Genomic DNA, 18,457 nt, shown 5'->3' with positions numbered 1-18,457 from the left:
TTTCGAGGTCAAAATATTTCAAGTTCAGGAACTCCAGTGTTCTGTGATTGAGGGGGCATGACTTCAAACACAACAGATTTTTACATTCTGGTTTCAGTTGGTTTGCATATGAAAACATGACGACATAGCATTTCAATATTCAGTGGTATTTTTAGTAAGGCACTTGAATTTTAATTTGTCCCTCCAATTATGCACATTTTATTTTCACATGTACAAAGGCCACAAAAGCATAAGAAACAAGAGCGCCTACCTGTTCAAGTAAAGCGATAGAGTCTCTCAGCACCCCTTTCACATGCTGGACTTTATCTGTATCAGACTGAGGGATTTTCTCTCTGGATGCCATATTAAGGGCTAACCTGAGAAGAAAACAGAACTGTTAGACTTGGAACAAATGTTCGCCTGATGCTACCAAAAAAATCCCACCTCCCCTCTACTTTATAATAGCCTGGCGTATACCATTTAACGTTATCACATTGTCTGTTCACCATTTACATAATATTTGTTTGCTTGGGCTTTTTCCTCTGGTTTGGGCTCGCATCTGCTACAGATTATTTCCAAGCTTTGTTGCCCATCCATTGTCTTTCCATAGTTTCCTTGTGCTTTCACAAACCACCTTCAATATTTCTGGGGGTATGGAGCTAAAGTAAACAAGCCTTCCAAGTGGAAGGTGTGCTGCGCTTCAAAAGGTGATAGCCACTTTGGTACCATTTTCCCTGCTATGTTTTCCCCAAGCTGCCATTTTCTCGCCCATTCCACCATGGGATGCAGTAGCTAGCATGCTTTTGCATTATAACACTATCTATTAGATCCTCTGAATTCCCAGCTTTCTATTTTTAAAAAGTCTCTTTTTTTCACTGCTTTTTCCCCTTTCTATCTCTGCAACAAAAGGGGCTAGAGACTTGCTTTTAAAAATAATGAAACTCAGTTTAATAAAAAGATTGTTATGTTACAATATTTCTGGCTATTGCTGATTTTAAAAAATGATAAAGGCCCCCAGTGGCATGGACTATGTGTAAAATGGTGGCTTTGGAGAAACAGGGCAGGGAAACTGGAGAACCCACCACTGGGAAGCTTTTTTGCTGCTGTGCTCAACTGGCTGCCAAAGCGGTAATGAGAAAACTAAAAGGAATTGTTGCCATGTGGAAGATCCCAAAAGGTAAGAGACATCCAGAGGGACCATCACTATATTCAAGCTGAATGCTCCGAACATTAATACAAACCTACAACAGAGATCATTCCTTTCCATTTAATTGTTATTTCCCAGCTTCAAGCTTATTTATTTATTTGTGTCATTTATAGTCTGCTTTTTTCCCAAGGCAGATTCCACGGTGTGAGATTAATAGAGTCAATTTCAAGGACATTTTAATAAACAATGCAATTGTTTATTTGCAAAGACATAACATCAGCAGAAAACCAATACAGAGTTGAAGAAATGCTGAAAAAGAGAATAAGCAATTCTAATACTGACATATTAAACAACAGAGAACTACTCAGGATCGTACTTAAAGCAAAAGATAGTAGCACATACTTAAATTATCAGATAGTACATAGTAGCACATAGTAGTGAAGTTTATGGTCCCTGTCTCTTTAGTGAAGCATCCTTTTGAGACTACCTCCTTACAGTACATCCCTCCTACCTAAGTAAGAAAGCCCTCTTGAATAGTTCAGTTTTGAATCATTTGCAGAAAGCCAGAATGGGGGCTTTTTCCTGACCTCTTCAGCTAAACCGTTTTATAATGCGAGTGTGTCCAAAGAGAAAGCATATGTGCAGGCAGTTGATTTTCCCCAGGGTGGCACCTGCAAGAGGCTTGATTAGATGAGCAAAGCTGCCAAAGAGAGGTATGCCGGACCAAGAGCATGAAGAGCTTTGTATGTGATAGCCAATACCCTGAATTGAGCCCTGTTACTGACAAGTAGCCAGTGGAATGACTGCAGAAGAGCAGTATATAAACACACTATTGTTGTTGTTAAAAAGAACTTGTTTGCTTGGCACTGTCAGGGAGCTCTGCAAGGGAGTTCAAGGGGCACATCCAAATGACAACTTTCTATCCTGCTGATGTGGTACTGGCACTTAGGAATATAGAAAGTAGGAAGACCTCTGTGTCACTGGGGAAGCTCGTTTTAGCAGATTACCTTGTCCTGATGGGTCCTATATTTGCCCCCATCATTCAAAGAGGGGGGGGGGTCATTGACAATTGCATGTCTGGCCTGCAAGTATTTCAGACACTGACACCTGAATCCTTGAAATCAGAGCTTTCTGGATGTGCCCAAAGAGTTAAAATTTGACATACTTAAGATTATCCTTCTGAATCTAGCATATGAGAAAGAGACAGAGACCTGCAAAACCTCAGAAGGTGAAAATAAAGAAACAGACCAAGGGAAATGTGGATGAAAATAACTGCTATTCTCAAGGTCTTTTGGCAGGATGGGGGGGCCAAACACACTATCCAGTTCTCCCCTCCTCAAATATGAAATGCCTGCCTGGAAAAAAACCCCAGACATCTGCTGTTAAAGGAAAGAAAAGTCACTTACTTTACAGATCCTTCTTCCTGAAGATGAACACGGTAAAATGACTGAGCTGCATTTTCAATCTTTGACAGTTTGAGGAATAATGTCACATTCAGCAAAATCAGTAAGAGCAAGCTGGAAAAAAGGGGGGGGGGTGTCATAATTGTTTCTATTCCTTCTATGGAACATCAGAATGGCCAGAAACAAGAAAACCCAAAAGAAATAAAGGAATAGTATTTTCCTGAAAACACTAACAATATATACTAAGGCTGTTATATTGACAAAAATTATATTTAAAAAAACTTTTCCTCTTCTTTTATAGGTGTATTTTAAAAAGACATTCTGATAATACTAAGTTTATTTATTTAAGATATTTGTATCCTGCCTTCTCTTCTTAGACTCAAGGTAGGTAACAATGCAACAGCAACAAGTCACAGGAACATTGGCAGCCCAGAGCAGGGCATGGGGGCCTGGCCTCAGGCAGGCAGGCTGCAGAGTTAGGTTTCAGCCCAGCTCCAGGACGTCCTGTTGCTGATCTAAAGGTTACTGTGCTCCTACAAAAGAATTTCATAGGGAAAGCCAATATGAAAGTGCTGAATTAAGGTTCATCACTACATCTCCTGCAGGCTGCAATACGGACTTGTGTTTCTTCGCTCCCTATAGGTGTTCACAGATCAACATATATCTGTTTAGATATAATAGTTAGATCTGCTCACAATGTTTCACCTTACACTGGAGTATACTTTACTATGGGTGTACACTTTATGCATTTCATAAAGTGAGCTCTTGACTCACAAAAGTTTATGCTGGAATAAATGTGAGTCTTTAAGATGCCACTGGACTTCTGTTTAAGGTTTTAGCATGGGTCTTAAAGGGAAATAAATGGAGTTCAGTGATGGTGTTCTCTCTATGCATCCTCTAAGCCCAATTCCCCCTGGCTCCCCCCCGCACCAAATCTTTTATGCCAGTAGTCTTCACTCATGAATTATGACACTCAGAAAGTAGGGGTGTGCAATTCGGGTCTGGTATTCCTTTAAAAATACTGACTTGTACTTGATTTGGTTAAATTTGATATTACTAAACTCAAAAGTGAATACCGAATCAGATTCGGTATTCCAAATTAATTGGGGATAAGTCAGTAAAATTCAGTAATAGTGGCTGGGCTAGTCCTTTGCTAAGGAACAGCAAAGAAACACAGTTTCCTGTCTTTTTTTACCAGATGGGAGGGGGGAGAAGGGAGGGGAGAGTGAGGCAGAGGCAGAACGGAGGGGGAAGAAGGGAGACAGAGTGGCTAAACTTTGCAGGAGCTCTCTGGCCAATGGGATTATCTAGATGGAGAGTGCCTTTTTAAACCTGCCCTGAAAGGAGTTAAATAGGCAGACTTAGCCTTCATTTTGTGTGCCCTGGCTGCCTGGAGAGATCCTGCCTGCTGCTGGCTGTGGACTCTCTCTCTCTGTGGTCTGGCCTGGGCTGCTGTGAACTGTGACTGGATCTTGCTGCCCAGTGGATTCCTTTCTACTGCTGAGACCTGAATCTGGAGGACTTCTGCAGCTGTCTAGTTTGAAAGTCATTGATTCACTGGGTTTTTTTTCTCTTTGTGGGGAGGGTGTTGGCCTGATGTCTGGGAGGGATAGGGTTGGGGGGGAAGGGAAAATTTTTTTTTTTTACTTTGCATAAAAAATTTTTTTTTGCTCTGGGGGGTGCTTTGGGCTTGTGTGCGTGAGTGTGTGCGCACGTGTGTGCGTGTGAGAGAGGGAGAGGGCTTTAATTTGAAGCTGGTTATTCATTTTGCTGCTTGTTCTTCTGGGGGTTCTTTTTCGTTTTATCATGTTGTGGGTGATTCGTTTTTATTAAATTCACCTGTTTTTGCTGGTTGTTCGGGGGGGGCTGTTTTTCCCTGTTGTTTGGACTTGAGGTGCTGTTTAAAGAAAGTCTTTTGCTTCATACTGTTGCTGACGTCTGTTTTCTGTTGCCATAAGTTTGGCTTGTTGTTGATTCAGGGTTGTTGTTCTTCTGGGGGGGGGGGTGTGCTTGCTGGGGTTCAGTTTAGCTAAAATTATCTCGTGGTAATTTAAGATGTACTTTGGGAGTATCCTGAGATGGTTGTGAAGTGTGAACTTTTAAAAAGACTAGTTGTAGGTCTTGTACAGCAAAACTTAATTGGTAGTTTGTAGGGATCAAAGAGAGTTTTCCCCTTTAATAGGCTTCTGCAGGAATTAAGAAGAGCTCAGGTTCTAGTCAAACTCTATAGCTAAATAGGCTGCTCATTAGGGACATTTAACTAGGCTTTGTCTGCTTACCTCTGGCTCCTTTGGAGTCAGGCCAGACACATTAGAAGTAGGCTTTTTGTCATAGGCTTACTTATAGATTAGGGTTCAGGTCAGGGGTAGCTTGAGGAATTAAGCAACTTGCTAATGTAGTGCTACCATATATCTAAATTAAGCTGCTTGCTAATGTAGTGCCACCACATACCTAAATACCTTTAAAAAGAGATTTGTGTGTCCATCTTCAGGTTTAGACCCACAAAAAACAACCTTTCAAATTAGGTAGGTAGATCTTAAAAGAAACTCATTTTTGTCTAGGCTTTGGGTGGTAATTTAACTGTTATATATGAGTTCAAAGTAACAACTTACGTTACTTTGAACTCGTATATTCATTATTCCACATAAAACAAGTAATTGGAATAGCTATGACCTCCTTCCTAGACACAGACGCAGGATGTGCAGACTTTGTTCCAGGAGTGCATGCATTTGTGAGAAGGCTGCAATAGGGCATCACATCATGGCTGCAGCCTCTCACTAAGAAGGAGTTGTATGTGAGACCTCTGCTCCAAGGACATCTTCGCTGAGTGGGCCAAGCACCTCACCAGCGCGAGAGATGCCCTCTTTTTTGCAGGTGTGGCATAGGCAGCCAAGAGAGGCCTTCTGCCAGCAGAGGGGACAGGGGAGGAGCCCAGCTCTGCCAGTCCTCCCGTCCCTTCTCAGCAGGCTGCCCCCATGGCCAGCTCGGGGATGTCCATGGAGATGGAGATACTCCGGGATGCCCTCAGCCCCTCTGGGAACATGAGGCGCATGAGCCAGGATTTGGCAGAGGCAATCATCAGGGACTACCTTGTAGAGCCCTGCGAGTTGCTTTCCACTGATCTGCTGAGCTACTGGACTGAGAAAGAGGCAGTCTAGTTGAATCTCTCTCTCAAGGCTCAGATGCTCCTCTCATGCCCTCGGATGAATGTGGAAAGTAAGCACATCTTTTCCTATATAGGAGACATTGTTAGCTTGCATCGCACTCGCCTGCTCCCCTAGAGAGTTGAATAGTTGGTTTTCCAGAAGATCAAAATGCCACTCTTCGATTTCTCAACTTTGAACTTTCAGAGTGAGTGAGGTGAGTCCACCTTGTGACCTACATTCTCTGGGAGTCTGTGAGATGGGGAAAAACGCTCTTCCCAATACTCATTGGCTGAGGGACATTTGAACCACAGATTGTGTGGAACAGTAGGAAACTAGCAGGAGAAGTACAGTTGATTCAATCAGCCCAACAAATGCACACTGCAATTTGGACCCCCTCACACACACATACTGCAAAACCACCACCTCGTGTTAGCACAAATTTCTGTAGATAACGAGGAACAGAAGCCCCAGAAATGTTCTCTTGCCACTGGGATAGGAAGAGTCAGAAAGAGAGGTTAGGGAAAGTAGAGAATGCCACACCATGTGTCATGGAGGGAAACCCTCAGAAACATCCAAATGAAGCTAAATAATGCTTGTTGTGTAATACAAGGTATGTAATGTCTTGTTCTAATGTTAACTTTCCTCATTGCAGGGGTGGGAGGGAGGTGATGATAAAGGCTGCTGCAGAGATAGGACTACTTGGGTGTCCCAAGTACCTCACTGTCAGTTTCAACCTGAGGCTACATGGGTAGGAGCCATCTTTATGCAACTGTGCTTGCTTGTCATAGCCTTGTGCCTGTGGCTGGATACTGCTTGGTTCTGTTCTGTGGTGTTCACCCACTGGCTGAACCCAGTGTCTGACTGCTGTGAATGACACTGGTTTTGTTGGGCTAAGTTGCAAGAGTGTCCCTCGCTTCAATTTAGATAGAATGGATGTGATTCTCTGGTGTGAAGTTAGTCCCCTTCCTTCATTTTGGTTCTGGGGGAATTCCATTCCCTTGCTTCAGTTTGCTTCTAGTTGCAAGACTGTCCCTTGATTCAGTTTGATTTTGGTGATTCTCTGGTGTGATGTTGGTCCTCATAGGGAACTATGGATGTGGCTGGTCAGCCTGCTCAGGGGGCACTGGGTTTTTTTTATGGGGTTTGATTCTGTTGGGCTTCCCCAGGGATGAGCTTGCATTTGGGAACACACCTTGGCTGTGGCATCCTTGCCCTGTGTGTATGTGCCCCTGGGAAAGAACTTGTAGAAGTTCTCACCACTGGGGACATGGAGAGTGGCTGGTCAGCCTGCTCAGGGGGTGCTGGGGTTTTGCAGGAGGAATTAGTTTGGTTCTGTTGGACTATCTGGTGTGGAGCTTGCATTTGGGAGTGTGCCTCTGGCCATGGCAGCCTTGTCCATGTATTTCTGCAGTGGGAGTCACCTTGGACTTTTTTCCACAATAGGTGCTAGGCACCTTCTTTGGGGGACCATAAAGTGGCCCACCGCAGTCCAATTTCCCTGAAACTTTGGGGTTCTTTAAAGGACAGTCAGGAGTAGGTTCCCAAAAAAATTGATGTATTTTACTTGCAAAATTCCACCCCCATCCCCCTGAATAGCCCCCATAGTTTTCCTCATAGGGAATAATAGAGACTGGAGGTGGCTGGGGGCAACTTCTTTGGGAGGGCCCATAAAATGCCCTCCAGGGTACAATATTTATGAATCCTGGGGGGGCAGACAACTGAAAATTTGGTGAAATTTGGTTAAAAATTACTCCCCTCCAGACCACAAGAAAAAAACCAAAAAGAATTTCCCATAGGAATCAATGGCCTAATTTTACCGAATTTGCTCTGAAATACTGAACCAAATTAGAGAATTAATTCGGTATTCAAGGAATACCGAATTTCCCCCCAGTTCAGTATTACCAATCTGAATTTATTGAATTTTTTTCCTGTGATCACCCTATCTGGAAGGTTATGGAGTCCCCTCATGTTGAGTCATGGACCTCTACAAAGCCACCACCCTTTCTGCCCCCACCCCTTCCCAGCCTTTTGGAAGGGCCTGCTACACAGAGAGGAAGGGTGTCATGCTTCCTAGCTCTCTTTGTACACAAGCCAAGAAGACAATGATACGAGGCTACTCACTGGTAGAAAGAATTCCTTAACCGTTCTAATCCATGGCTTTTTTTCTAGCTAAAGTGCCCCTTCCTAGTGCTTGACTTGAGTTTCCTGTCTTCAGCTTTTCTGTCCTGCTGCTCATGGAGCTGCCCTTGGCACCGGTAAGACCAAACTCTAGTTCCCTCTCCTTCCTCCTGTCACACATTGTGCGCTTGCAGCTCAGTGAGTCCCAGGTCTGGTGAGGTTGAAGACCGCTATTTAAACTGTGAAGTGGGCGTTCCCTTCATAATTTAAAGAACCATAGCTTTGGAGGACAGACTTCCTCTTAGGCCAATTACATTAACCCCATACATTCTTCTACAGGTCCTCACTTGAGCTATAAAGTAGAATCCCAAATATTAAGACCACAAAGTATTGTTTTGATGATCACTAAGGAAAAAACTAACAACATGAACAACATTCAATTTATATACCGCCCTTCAGGGCAACTTAACACCCATTCAAAATGGTTTACAAAGTATGTTATTATTATCCCCACAAACAAACACCCTGTGAGGTGGGTGGGGCTGAGAGAGCTCCGAGAAGCTGTGATTGACCCAAGCTGGCTTCAGGTGGAGGAGTGGGGAATCAAACTTGGTTCTGCAGATAAGAGTCCCACTGCTCTTAACTACTACACCAAACTGGCTCTCATAGCCCCCACAACGCTGACACAAATGCTACTGCAGTGTATTCTACCAGCATTCTGTACTGTAATAAAAATTAAATAAGATGAAGTATCCAACAAATACTTACAAGATGCTCATTATCACTATGATGGTGATGGTCTTATTTTTAGCATCTTTTTTTGGTCCTGTTGGGCAAGAGAAGCAAAATTATTACTCCTTTTTGTAAATCTATTAATCTCACTTCAGTACACACCTTCTTTCCTTTTCAAAAGTAGAACTAATCTAGGTCTGTACCAAGAACTTACTGCACATACTTGCTTTCTAGTCTGACAATACAATGATTAGTTTGCATAATAAGGAACTGAGCACTGCCTCTGATGCCTTTAAAAGCAGTTCCATATTGAAGTAAAAGCTAAACTTCTACCCTGTACAATGTACTATTATTTTCATGGTGAATCCCGATTCAAGCTTGGGGCTTTGCTATTGGCCCTTTCCACATGTTGTTAAAGCAATGGGCTACTTACTCGATGCTGGCGGGTTTTTTTCTCACAGATTCCAGATGCCTCTGATTTCAAAGCAGAAGCAGGCAGTTTGTCTTTCGTCTGATCAGTGTCCTTGACCCGGCACAGGAAAGAGCGTGCTGATCAGACGAAAGACAAACTGCCTGCTTCTGCTTTGAAATCGGAGGCATCTAGAACCTGTGAGGGAAAAAACCCGCCAGCATCGAGTAAGTAGCCTGTTGCTTTAACATCATGTGGAAACGGCCATTATGTTTGTTGCCTTTGGATGGATTCTGTAATGTCTTCATGACTTCTGATCACCTGTTCCCTTTGATGCCTTTATTTACAATTTTAGCCTGTGTCCTGGTAAGCTGTTTTTCTGATAAAATTCAAACAGCTTTTCTTTGACACAGTTATGCTCCAAGTCTTGCCGGTCACCTTAATGCTGACGAGATTGCATAGTTCTGATTTCACACAGTACACAACTTAATTATGGTTGCATTCTTATGTCACACAGATAAACCAACAGTAATGTTATGAATGAACCTGAAACCCTTGGTCTTGTGTGCTCCTTCCTTCCTCCTCCTCATATACATGGGCCTTTTTTGCATGTGTGATTTTTGCCATGTTTGGCTCCATACCTCTTTGGGTTTCTTCCGAATTCCGAACAATTAACTCCCCCTTCAGATTTCAATGTCGAGTTTCTGAAATGCCGCTTGAAATCTGAAGGGGGATTAATCAGATGGAATTTGGAAGAAAACATGAAGATGTATGGAGTCAAATGTGGAAAAAACTCACCTGTGCAAAAAAGGCCACGGTTTAGAATTCCAGTTTGGTAAAGAGCCCAAATTGAAGCTGGTTAGATCAGTCTGAAGGCCTCTCCTAGAACAGACCTCTGTCTGCTTAAATCTGCCCATCAATCTCTGCTGATTATACAAGTCCAATTGGCATCTACCAGGAACCAGGCTTTTAAAAAGCTTTCTCCCCCGTCAGGCTCTGGAATAATTTATCTGAAACAAAGCACTAGGTCTCCTCTTTGCTGGCTGTTCATTAGACCTGGTTGCTTATTAAGATCAAGCTGAATTATTTTCTTTGTTGTAGAGGCTGTGTGGAGTTCTTAAAGTATATTTTCACTTATGAAATGTATTTTTTAAAACTTCCCTGAGTCTTTAGAACAGTGAGATAAAATATATTAAATCAATCCAGATATGGGGGGGGGGGACATCCAGGGGTGGTGGCACACTATGAAGACAGAGCCTCCAGTAATTATATCATTAATTAATTAGTTGAGTTCACATCAGACATGGAAAATGGAAGTCACAAATTTTATAGTGGACAATGGACAAAGATTTCACAAAATTAAACACAGCAATTCTACGGGACCAACATAACCTTAGCATTAGGCACTGGTGAGTGGGTGATGAAGAGAACTACTGAAATTAGCATAAGCCATCTGTGATGCACTCAAAGCGTAACTATCCCCCCTTATCAATTCAGCACTTACTCATTTAAGTTGCATCACTTAGTTAATTTCTTTCCTGGTACACTAAAATGTGCCATATGTCCTTTTAAAATATTCAGTCATCTTCGAAAGCAGCCAATACATGGCCATATGTGATTCCCAATGAATCTGGTGTCACTAGCATATTGAAAGGGCAATTGTGCAGCAAGATGAATTCTGACAGCCCAGAAATTAAGTGAAACATCTGTAAGTCTGGGAAAGTTAGCTAAAGTCACAAAGTCCTATCTCAGAATAACAAAGTTAGCTGGTGGATGGACCCAGGAAGTGAACAAATACAATTAACAGTGTGCACAAGTTACTCAGAACAAAAACTTAAAATGCTTTGTTTTGCAAACTTCCAAAAGGTCAAGACTCTGATCTCTCCTGTCTGATCCAGAATCTTGACCATGGTTTACCTAGGCTTGTCAGGCCCTGCTACATGGACTACATAGACACTAGCATATTACAACTAATCACATACATTCCCAAACTCATAAAACATACTCCATTTCACCTGCTGAATACTTTGCACAAATGAATATAAGGCATATCTGCTGCTAAAACCCATAATTTAGCACAAAACAGGAAGCACAGGAAGCAGAACATGTCCAAAAAGGCACTTTCATGCCGGCTTGCTTTGTGAGTACTTCATTGCCTGTATATAACTAGGAGATGTCCCATATCTATAACACGGACAGGTAAGGGTCAGGAGAAGCTGTGCACAAGAAGCGGCATGTGACTTGTGCTTCTCATACACATACAGCCATCAAATTCTTTGGATTTAGCTAATTGTAAAAACCAAATACTCCTGTTTGTTCTACTTACCTGCCTTGGTCCGGGAAGGCAAACTTGCATCCCCAGCAGAATACTGTGAGGAGCATTTGGGAAGGTTGTCCCCCATGTTTCGCTGCAAAGTCCATCTCCTCCTCCTCAGGACACCATGTTTCACTGGATCCTCTACTTGTTTGTTCATTGCATATTCTTCCATTAGCAGTTCTGATTCTGTAATACAGAAATCTTAACTATTATTCTACTTTTCTCTGTTCATTTTAAACCAAAAGAAATTCAGATAACTAAGCACTTATATATCCTGTCTTAGTATTTTTCACTGCATTTAAAAGGTTACCACTGACTGGAGAAAACAGTATGTGATAAAACAAACGTTGCATTTTAGAAGCCATATGGAGACTGAACACTACCAAGTTAGATTTTAAAAAAAAAACATTGGGCCTACACCCGATAGTAACAGTAAGTATAAAGCTTCACATAGGCTTGATTCTAATGTAAAAACAAACCAAGTCTGAGGTGTTCTCGAACTTTCACCTTCTTCCCTTCCTTTCTCTTCTCATGTGCAGCAATCTAATTAAAAACTTGTGCTTTGGAACAAAATGTAGCTTATAGCAAACTACAGTTTGCTGCCTTTTCTACAAACCGGCATTTCAATCTATGGTTTAATTATGATTTGGAAGCTTGACCATGTTCAGATGCAATGACAAGCTGCAGTTTCCCATAAACCCTGAAACTTTTAATCTGGTTGCCACACATAAGATAAGGAGGAAGAGTAGGAGCACAAGGATCCTCCAAGCCGCTCATGGAACAACACATCATCGTTTGTTGTTATGTTTTAAGCATGCCAAAGAAACAAATAGGCTGGGTAAGAGCCCAAATTTACCCCCAATAAGCAAAGTTTAATTATGGGAGAGGCATGGCTCAGTGGTATGGCAATCTGCTTTGCATGCATAAGATCTCGGATTCAATCCAGCATCTCCAGTTAAAAGGATCAGGTAACAGATGATGTAAAAAGGACCCTGGGAAAAGCCACTGCCAATCAGAGTAGACAACATATACCTTGACAGACCAACAGGGCTCAGCATAGGGCAGCTTCATGTGATTATGGAAATGGGAAGAGAATTTTATCAGTGGCTAATTGGTTATTTCCATGCGATCATAAGCGGATGTGCAATAACACATGTACAATGGAAGAACAGTGCTTTAATGAGCTGATCTGAAGCTACTGCAAAAGATAAAAGTATAGCTTAAACCAGGAAGCTGCTCTATGATGAATCAGATCATTAGTCCATCAATCAGTACAGTCTATCCAGACTGGCAGGGGCTCTCCAGGGTCTCAAGCAGAGGTCTTTCATATCACCTACTGCCTGGTCCTTTTTAACTGGAGATGCCAGTGATTGAAACTGTGACCTCCTGTATGCCAAGCAGATGCTCTGCTACTGAGCCATAGTCCCTTTCTCTTGATGCTGGGTGATCTGGTGATTATTTTCATTAGAGAAGTAACAGCTATTCCATACCATGCTTCTGCAACAAAAACAAATGCATCTGTAGCTGCCTGAGAATATGCTAAAAGGCCAAGGCACAAATGTGATGAATTAAACTGCCTTTAAAGCACTTCAAAAATGTAATACTGTTCTTAGGAAAATGCCATTAGACACAGAATTTGACAGTATAATCAAATAGCACACCGTTTGGATCCATCAAGCGAGGGACAGGGCAAACACAACTTTTGACTTTTGACTATAAAAAGCCACCACTTACCAAGCTGCTTAAAATTTTCTTCTATCCCACCCCATGTATTCTTCTCTATTATGCTCTTGACAAGTCCCCATGGTTGCTTTTTATATTTCACATCTGAGGAAATCCTGCAGTGGAAGAAGAATACAGCTAGCAATATACTGTAATACACTATGAGCAGAGGTTTGCCTTCTCACTCAGTTTGAGAGCAATTTCTCATTCTTTGTAGTTCAAAGCAGCAAGCTGGGTAAGAAAGCAAAAAGCAAGGTCACTACAGTGACACTTGGGACACTCGCAGTGGAAGTTAAAGGAGGAAATGCACAAAATACTTAGTCACTTAGCAACTCAATGCAGCAAATGATCCTTTTATTGACACCAGTGTACACTCATCCACTTGAAAAGGCTGTTATAAATCTTAGAGCCAACAGCAAATTGTTCAAGAATTCCAATGAAGAAGCAGCTGGGAAAAGCTCGCAGCTCCTGTTTACAGATGCATTCAATTGTCAGGGGAAATTAAAGGAGTAAATGAAAGTTTGTTCAGATCATATTCCAACACCAATGGAAACCAAAATGGACAGCATTTTTATGCCACCTTCTTTAGTTCTTGCCACAAAGAAATCTGTGCAGAACAGCCAGTTGGACTATACTCAGCAATAGGGATGTGTGATTTGGGTTTCCGATTCAGGATACCTGAATCTGACCCAATTTGTAAAGATTTGAGATTTCCAAATCAAGTTTCCCAAAGCAATTCAGGTCACTTTGGGAAGCTTGGGGTGTTTTCAAACCCCATGCTGGCCAGCTGAAGTTTAAAGGGCCCTTTCCATGCTGTTTGCATCAGCTTGCTGAAGCACAAGAAGCCCCTCCGCTGCTTATTTCACCCAGTGGGAAGGGAAGAAGAGAACCCCCTCCTCCTCTCTCATCGGGTAAAATAAGCGGCGGAGCCCCCCCTCCCCCAGTGAGGCTGTGAGGGCGAAGTGGTGCCCAGAGAAGTCGTGTAGAGCAGCAGCTGGAGCTCTAAGCAGTGGAGGGATGTAGGGGTGGGAGGGAGAGAGAAAGGAAGGGCCAGGGAGTCTGGCAGCCTCCAAGGTGCCTCTGGGTGTGGAAGAGCAGGGCTCGCTCCCTTTCACTTTCTTCCCCATGTCTGGCAGCGGAGGAGACTTGCAAGGAGCTCCACTGGATGTCCTTGGAAGATCGCGGCCACATCCTCCTGCATCTCAGGGCCTGTTCCATCACCCCAGTTTGAACCAAAGCAGACTAGCCTGAAGCTGCTTGCACACATGAACCCCTCTCCTGCAGCAGTTCCGAGTTTCTGCAAGCAGCTGCCTGAGATCACTTGTAAATGGAGGATAGCAGAGAGCACAAGTCAGGAAAGGAGAAAACAGCCTTTTCCACATCGCCCTGGCATGGGGGGGGTGCCCTTTATTCTCTCCCTCTCATCCTCCCTCGAGGAGAAGCCAGCACACTGGAAGACAGCCCTTGCAAGAGGAAGCATAACCCAAGCAGGGCTCAGACAGAGGCACCTCAGACAGCGGCAGGGAAAGGGCCCTTTAAACTTCAGCTGGCTGGCAGGGGGAGTCCTTCCCCCACTGGCCAGTTGAAGCACAGGAAGTCCAGCCGCCACTTATGTCACCCGATGGGAGGGGGAGGAGAGAACCCTCTCCTCCCCCTCCCATCAGGTGACATATGTGGTGGGGCAGGAAGTTTCTGTGTGCTCCAAATCTTCACGCATACTGAAGCAGGGCAATAAGCGCAGCTTACCACTTCAGAAATCGGTTATTTCTGATTCTTTTTCCTGCTTTGGAAATTCCGAATCTTTCTGTCCCTGCACACCCCTACTCAGCAACTTTAACTGTGTCTAACAAAATGAAAATGCTCACCGGATTCTGCACTTCTGACTGGATATGTGGGTGATGCAATAACTATACACAGTGTAGAAGTAATCATGGTAGGGCACATCATGTGTGAACACCTCTGTGTCTATCCGATACAATCGACCTTTGTGGCTCTGTTTATGCAGGACCTATTTTGAAAAAAAGATGACATTTTAAGTATACAGTTTCTGCTCTTTCCCACCATCCATCTTTGGAATAAAGACTGCCAAATAAAGAAGGGATAGATAATCAATTCAACAAAAATTAGAAGCATGGACAGAATGCAAATTCTCCCCAACCCGCAAGGATATATGATAACTGAAATTTAGAAAGACACATATAAAGGCATGTGGCTTATGTCAGGACAAAATACTGAACATTTTGCTTCTTACACAATTGTTTGCAAATTGCAGCTCAGGGGGATAGAAACTAAATACAGTGTTAATTGCAGCCACTGATATCCTAGCAAAATTATTCAGTTATTTTTTAGGGTGGAGGATGGCAACTAGAGGCCTCTGGGCTAAATGCAGCCCTTCAAAGGATGCCAACTGGACCACCATCTGCCAGCCTAAATGCAAAAACATCACCTGGCATTTGTGCCAACAGAACTTGCTAGTAGACCACTTTAGTGGACTGAGGCTGAGGAGCTGGTCCGTTGTGTCTTGGCAAACTCTCTATTCAAATTTAGAAGCAAGCAAATAAATTAGGTACCTGCTTTTCAGTTGCAGTTGTGAATTTCCCAACAAGTGGATTGTTAAGCACAAGAGTGTATGTCATGGTCCTCAGCTGATTCCCTCCAGCATCTGTGTTCCAAGGGGTTGATACTGTATCTAGATACAACACATGTCATGATTAATTCCTAGCAATTTACACAATATTGTCACTGTCCCTGAACATGCTGCAAGTGGTTTGAGAAAGGAAAACAGAAACAGAAAACAGAGGTTACAGAGGACCTGATTGTGCCACATCTTGCAGTGGAAATGCACAGTTGCATTGAGCAGTCATTAGTCCAACATGTGGTCATTACCAACAGCCAATATGTAGCCATCAAAGAGCAAAACTACACATCATGACAAACCTGAACTGCCACTGAAAACTATGTCCCAAGTTGAGTTCCCTCCTTCTAAAGTAGGGATAGACAATCACTTGGCATGAGTGCCGACAGCAGTACACCAGACCACTTTGCTTGACTGCTAGGGCCAAATCTCTGGCCAAGCAACCGAGGCACTGGCAGCATTGCTGAGACCAGCAGTGCAGGAGAAGACAAAGAAATGGCTTAATGCCAATCATTGCCTCCCAGACCTGCACAGCTACCAGCTAAGTCCAAGGTGTATCCTTGAGATGGCTGAAGTGCCACTGGGGCTTGGCTTGCTCCAAGCACATCTTCAAGTACAACTCTTGTCTCCCCCACCTTGCCAATTTTATTTTCTGCCGCATCAACATCTTCATAGGCATATGTTGCTTTTTTGACACTTAGGCCAAAAAAGTTACCTACTACTCTAAAGTATAATACATCCTGTCATGATGTCATTCCATTGTGCATTTTCACGCTCTCAACAGCCAATGATATGGAGTGTATGGAAGAGAAACACACAGCATGATGATATCACAGCATGATGGGTAAATTTTGCTGCTCATTTGGAAAGGGAGAGGGAGAAAACTTGACATGAGTTGTCATTTTTGGCAGCAGCTCAAAGTGTTCCATAATATATAATTAATTTATGAGATATATACCCCATCTTTCTACTGAAATAGCACCCAGGGAACCTTACAGAGAACTGTTTAAAACTGACAGTTATTAAGACCTACAAACAACAAAAACATATATCAAGGAAAAAATGAAAAGTGGCACAACAATAACCACGTAATAAAACAGTGATGAGCATTTCAGAAAGCATCAACAAAACAAGTATCATGGAACGAAAACCTCATGATCCAGTAGATGGAATGGGTGGCAAAAATGCACCAATGTGTCTTGAAACAAGCTAATATACTGGTGCAGGGGCATCAGAGGAAATGTTTGTAAAAGCTTTACTGTGCAGTACAGGAAATTAAGAGATTTATACTTTTACCAAGACTCTCAGATGCCATTTTCATACTGCTTACTGGCCACAGAACATCGCGCCAAGCTCCCAGAACAACAGCGTCATTCTGGTGCGATTTCGTGCAAGAACAGCAGTTCTCACGCGAAATCACGCCAGGAAGACGCTGTCATTCTGGGAGCCTGGCACGATGTTCTGTGGCCAGTAAGCAGTATTAAAATGGCCAGAAACAACAGTGATACAGAAAAGCTTTTAAACCCTAGACAATTAAAACACTGGAGGCATTAACTAGCTCAGCAACTGTAACCCCAAATAAGATTTCCTAAAGTTGGCACTTTCAGATTTATGCTATTTTGCCTCATGTAATATTTGGCAACAAACTGATTTTTCCAACAGAAAAATTTTTCAGTGCAAACACTAATTACCTGTTATATTTCTTGTGTTAAGGTATCTCTGCATGAAATGGGAATTGGTGAAAAGCATCTCAAACATTTTGTCTGCACCAATACGGAAAACCCGATCAATAAAGAGCTTTCCATGCAGGTCATTCTCTAGGATGGTATCCTCAGCTAGGGAAGGGAAGAGGGAGAGAGCAAGGACAACAAAGAGGTGAAAATACAGAAAATGCTACCCAATAAAACATAACCAAATGACATACATGTTTTTCACACAAACACACATACTTAATACTATTTAAGAGTTTGTTATGGTTATGTTGGATGTGGCCTTTTAGACATTGCATGGCCCTATTTTTAACTATTGCCAATTAGAGACTGCAGCAGTTATGGAGGTGGCAAGGCATGCAATCCACCTACAAATGGAGTGTTGTGATGAACAAATGCTTTTAGTTCCACAGCCTTACTAGTTGTAGTTGATGAAGGGCTTCATATTTCATTCACCATACTTATTTTTAAAATGAACTCTGTCATCTACATGCCACTATCTGAAAGAGCCAGAAAGGCCTGAGTAGGAATTTCTTTTAGCAATGTATTTATGGATTAGAATGAACTCAGTTCAGAGCTCCTGCCTCACAGACCTAGGAAATAAGAAAGCTAGCATTCTTATTTATTTATGAATTTCTAAAATTCCCATCTACTCCCTTTAGCCTTAAAATAATGTACTCAAAAAGAATCAAATATAAGAATAATAAATATCAAATCAGGTAAAAATCCTATCATCACAAAATCAAAGAAGAAACAAAGTGTAGATGACAAATTCCATAGTTTAACAGCTAAGCTCAATCAAACACAACAGCCTACCATGGCCATTGACAGTCAAATGGGTGTACATGATGTTTTCTTACGTGGAAACTGTCTCTGTATGATAATGATAGCTGAAACAGTAACAGTGCATAGAAGAGTCTGAGATGACTCAGTGTTTTCTATACTGTGAGCAGTCAAGAATTACAATCTCTTCAAATATCAAGACCCATATGATGGCTGATGCAAGTCAATACAGTGCTAAATATCTAGTTCTTCACCTGGTCTAAAATTCTGGTCATAGCAGTTTTAGGTTCATTGTGCTCAAAAATATTGATCTATCCCTGCAAATTAGCAGAAATGAACACATTAAATTGCATTATC

At 42.4% G+C, this 18,457-nt stretch overlaps 1 protein-coding gene across 1 annotated transcript in view; it reads right to left on the bottom strand.

Moving 5' to 3' along the window:
* The window catches only part of GRAMD1C (GRAM domain containing 1C), an 84,728-nt gene that overhangs the window by 2,758 nt on the left and 63,513 nt on the right, over window positions 1-18,457 (bottom strand). Inside the window, exons 9-16 of the mRNA XM_054974438.1 lie at window positions 17,300-17,443; window positions 15,544-15,662; window positions 14,839-14,981; window positions 12,986-13,089; window positions 11,261-11,437; window positions 8,562-8,619; window positions 2,533-2,643; window positions 251-356 (exon numbers count right to left, since the gene is read on the bottom strand). Coding sequence (XP_054830413.1) covers window positions 251-356; window positions 2,533-2,643; window positions 8,562-8,619; window positions 11,261-11,437; window positions 12,986-13,089; window positions 14,839-14,981; window positions 15,544-15,662; window positions 17,300-17,443 — 962 coding nt within the window. The remainder of the gene's footprint in view (window positions 1-250; window positions 357-2,532; window positions 2,644-8,561; window positions 8,620-11,260; window positions 11,438-12,985; window positions 13,090-14,838; window positions 14,982-15,543; window positions 15,663-17,299; window positions 17,444-18,457) is intronic.

This window comes from Eublepharis macularius, chromosome 3 (genome assembly GCF_028583425.1).
Source record: "Eublepharis macularius isolate TG4126 chromosome 3, MPM_Emac_v1.0, whole genome shotgun sequence".
NCBI lineage: Eukaryota > Metazoa > Chordata > Lepidosauria > Squamata > Eublepharidae > Eublepharis > Eublepharis macularius.
Note: the sequence above shows the minus strand (reverse complement) of the source record. Positions and strands in the feature narration are given on the sequence as shown.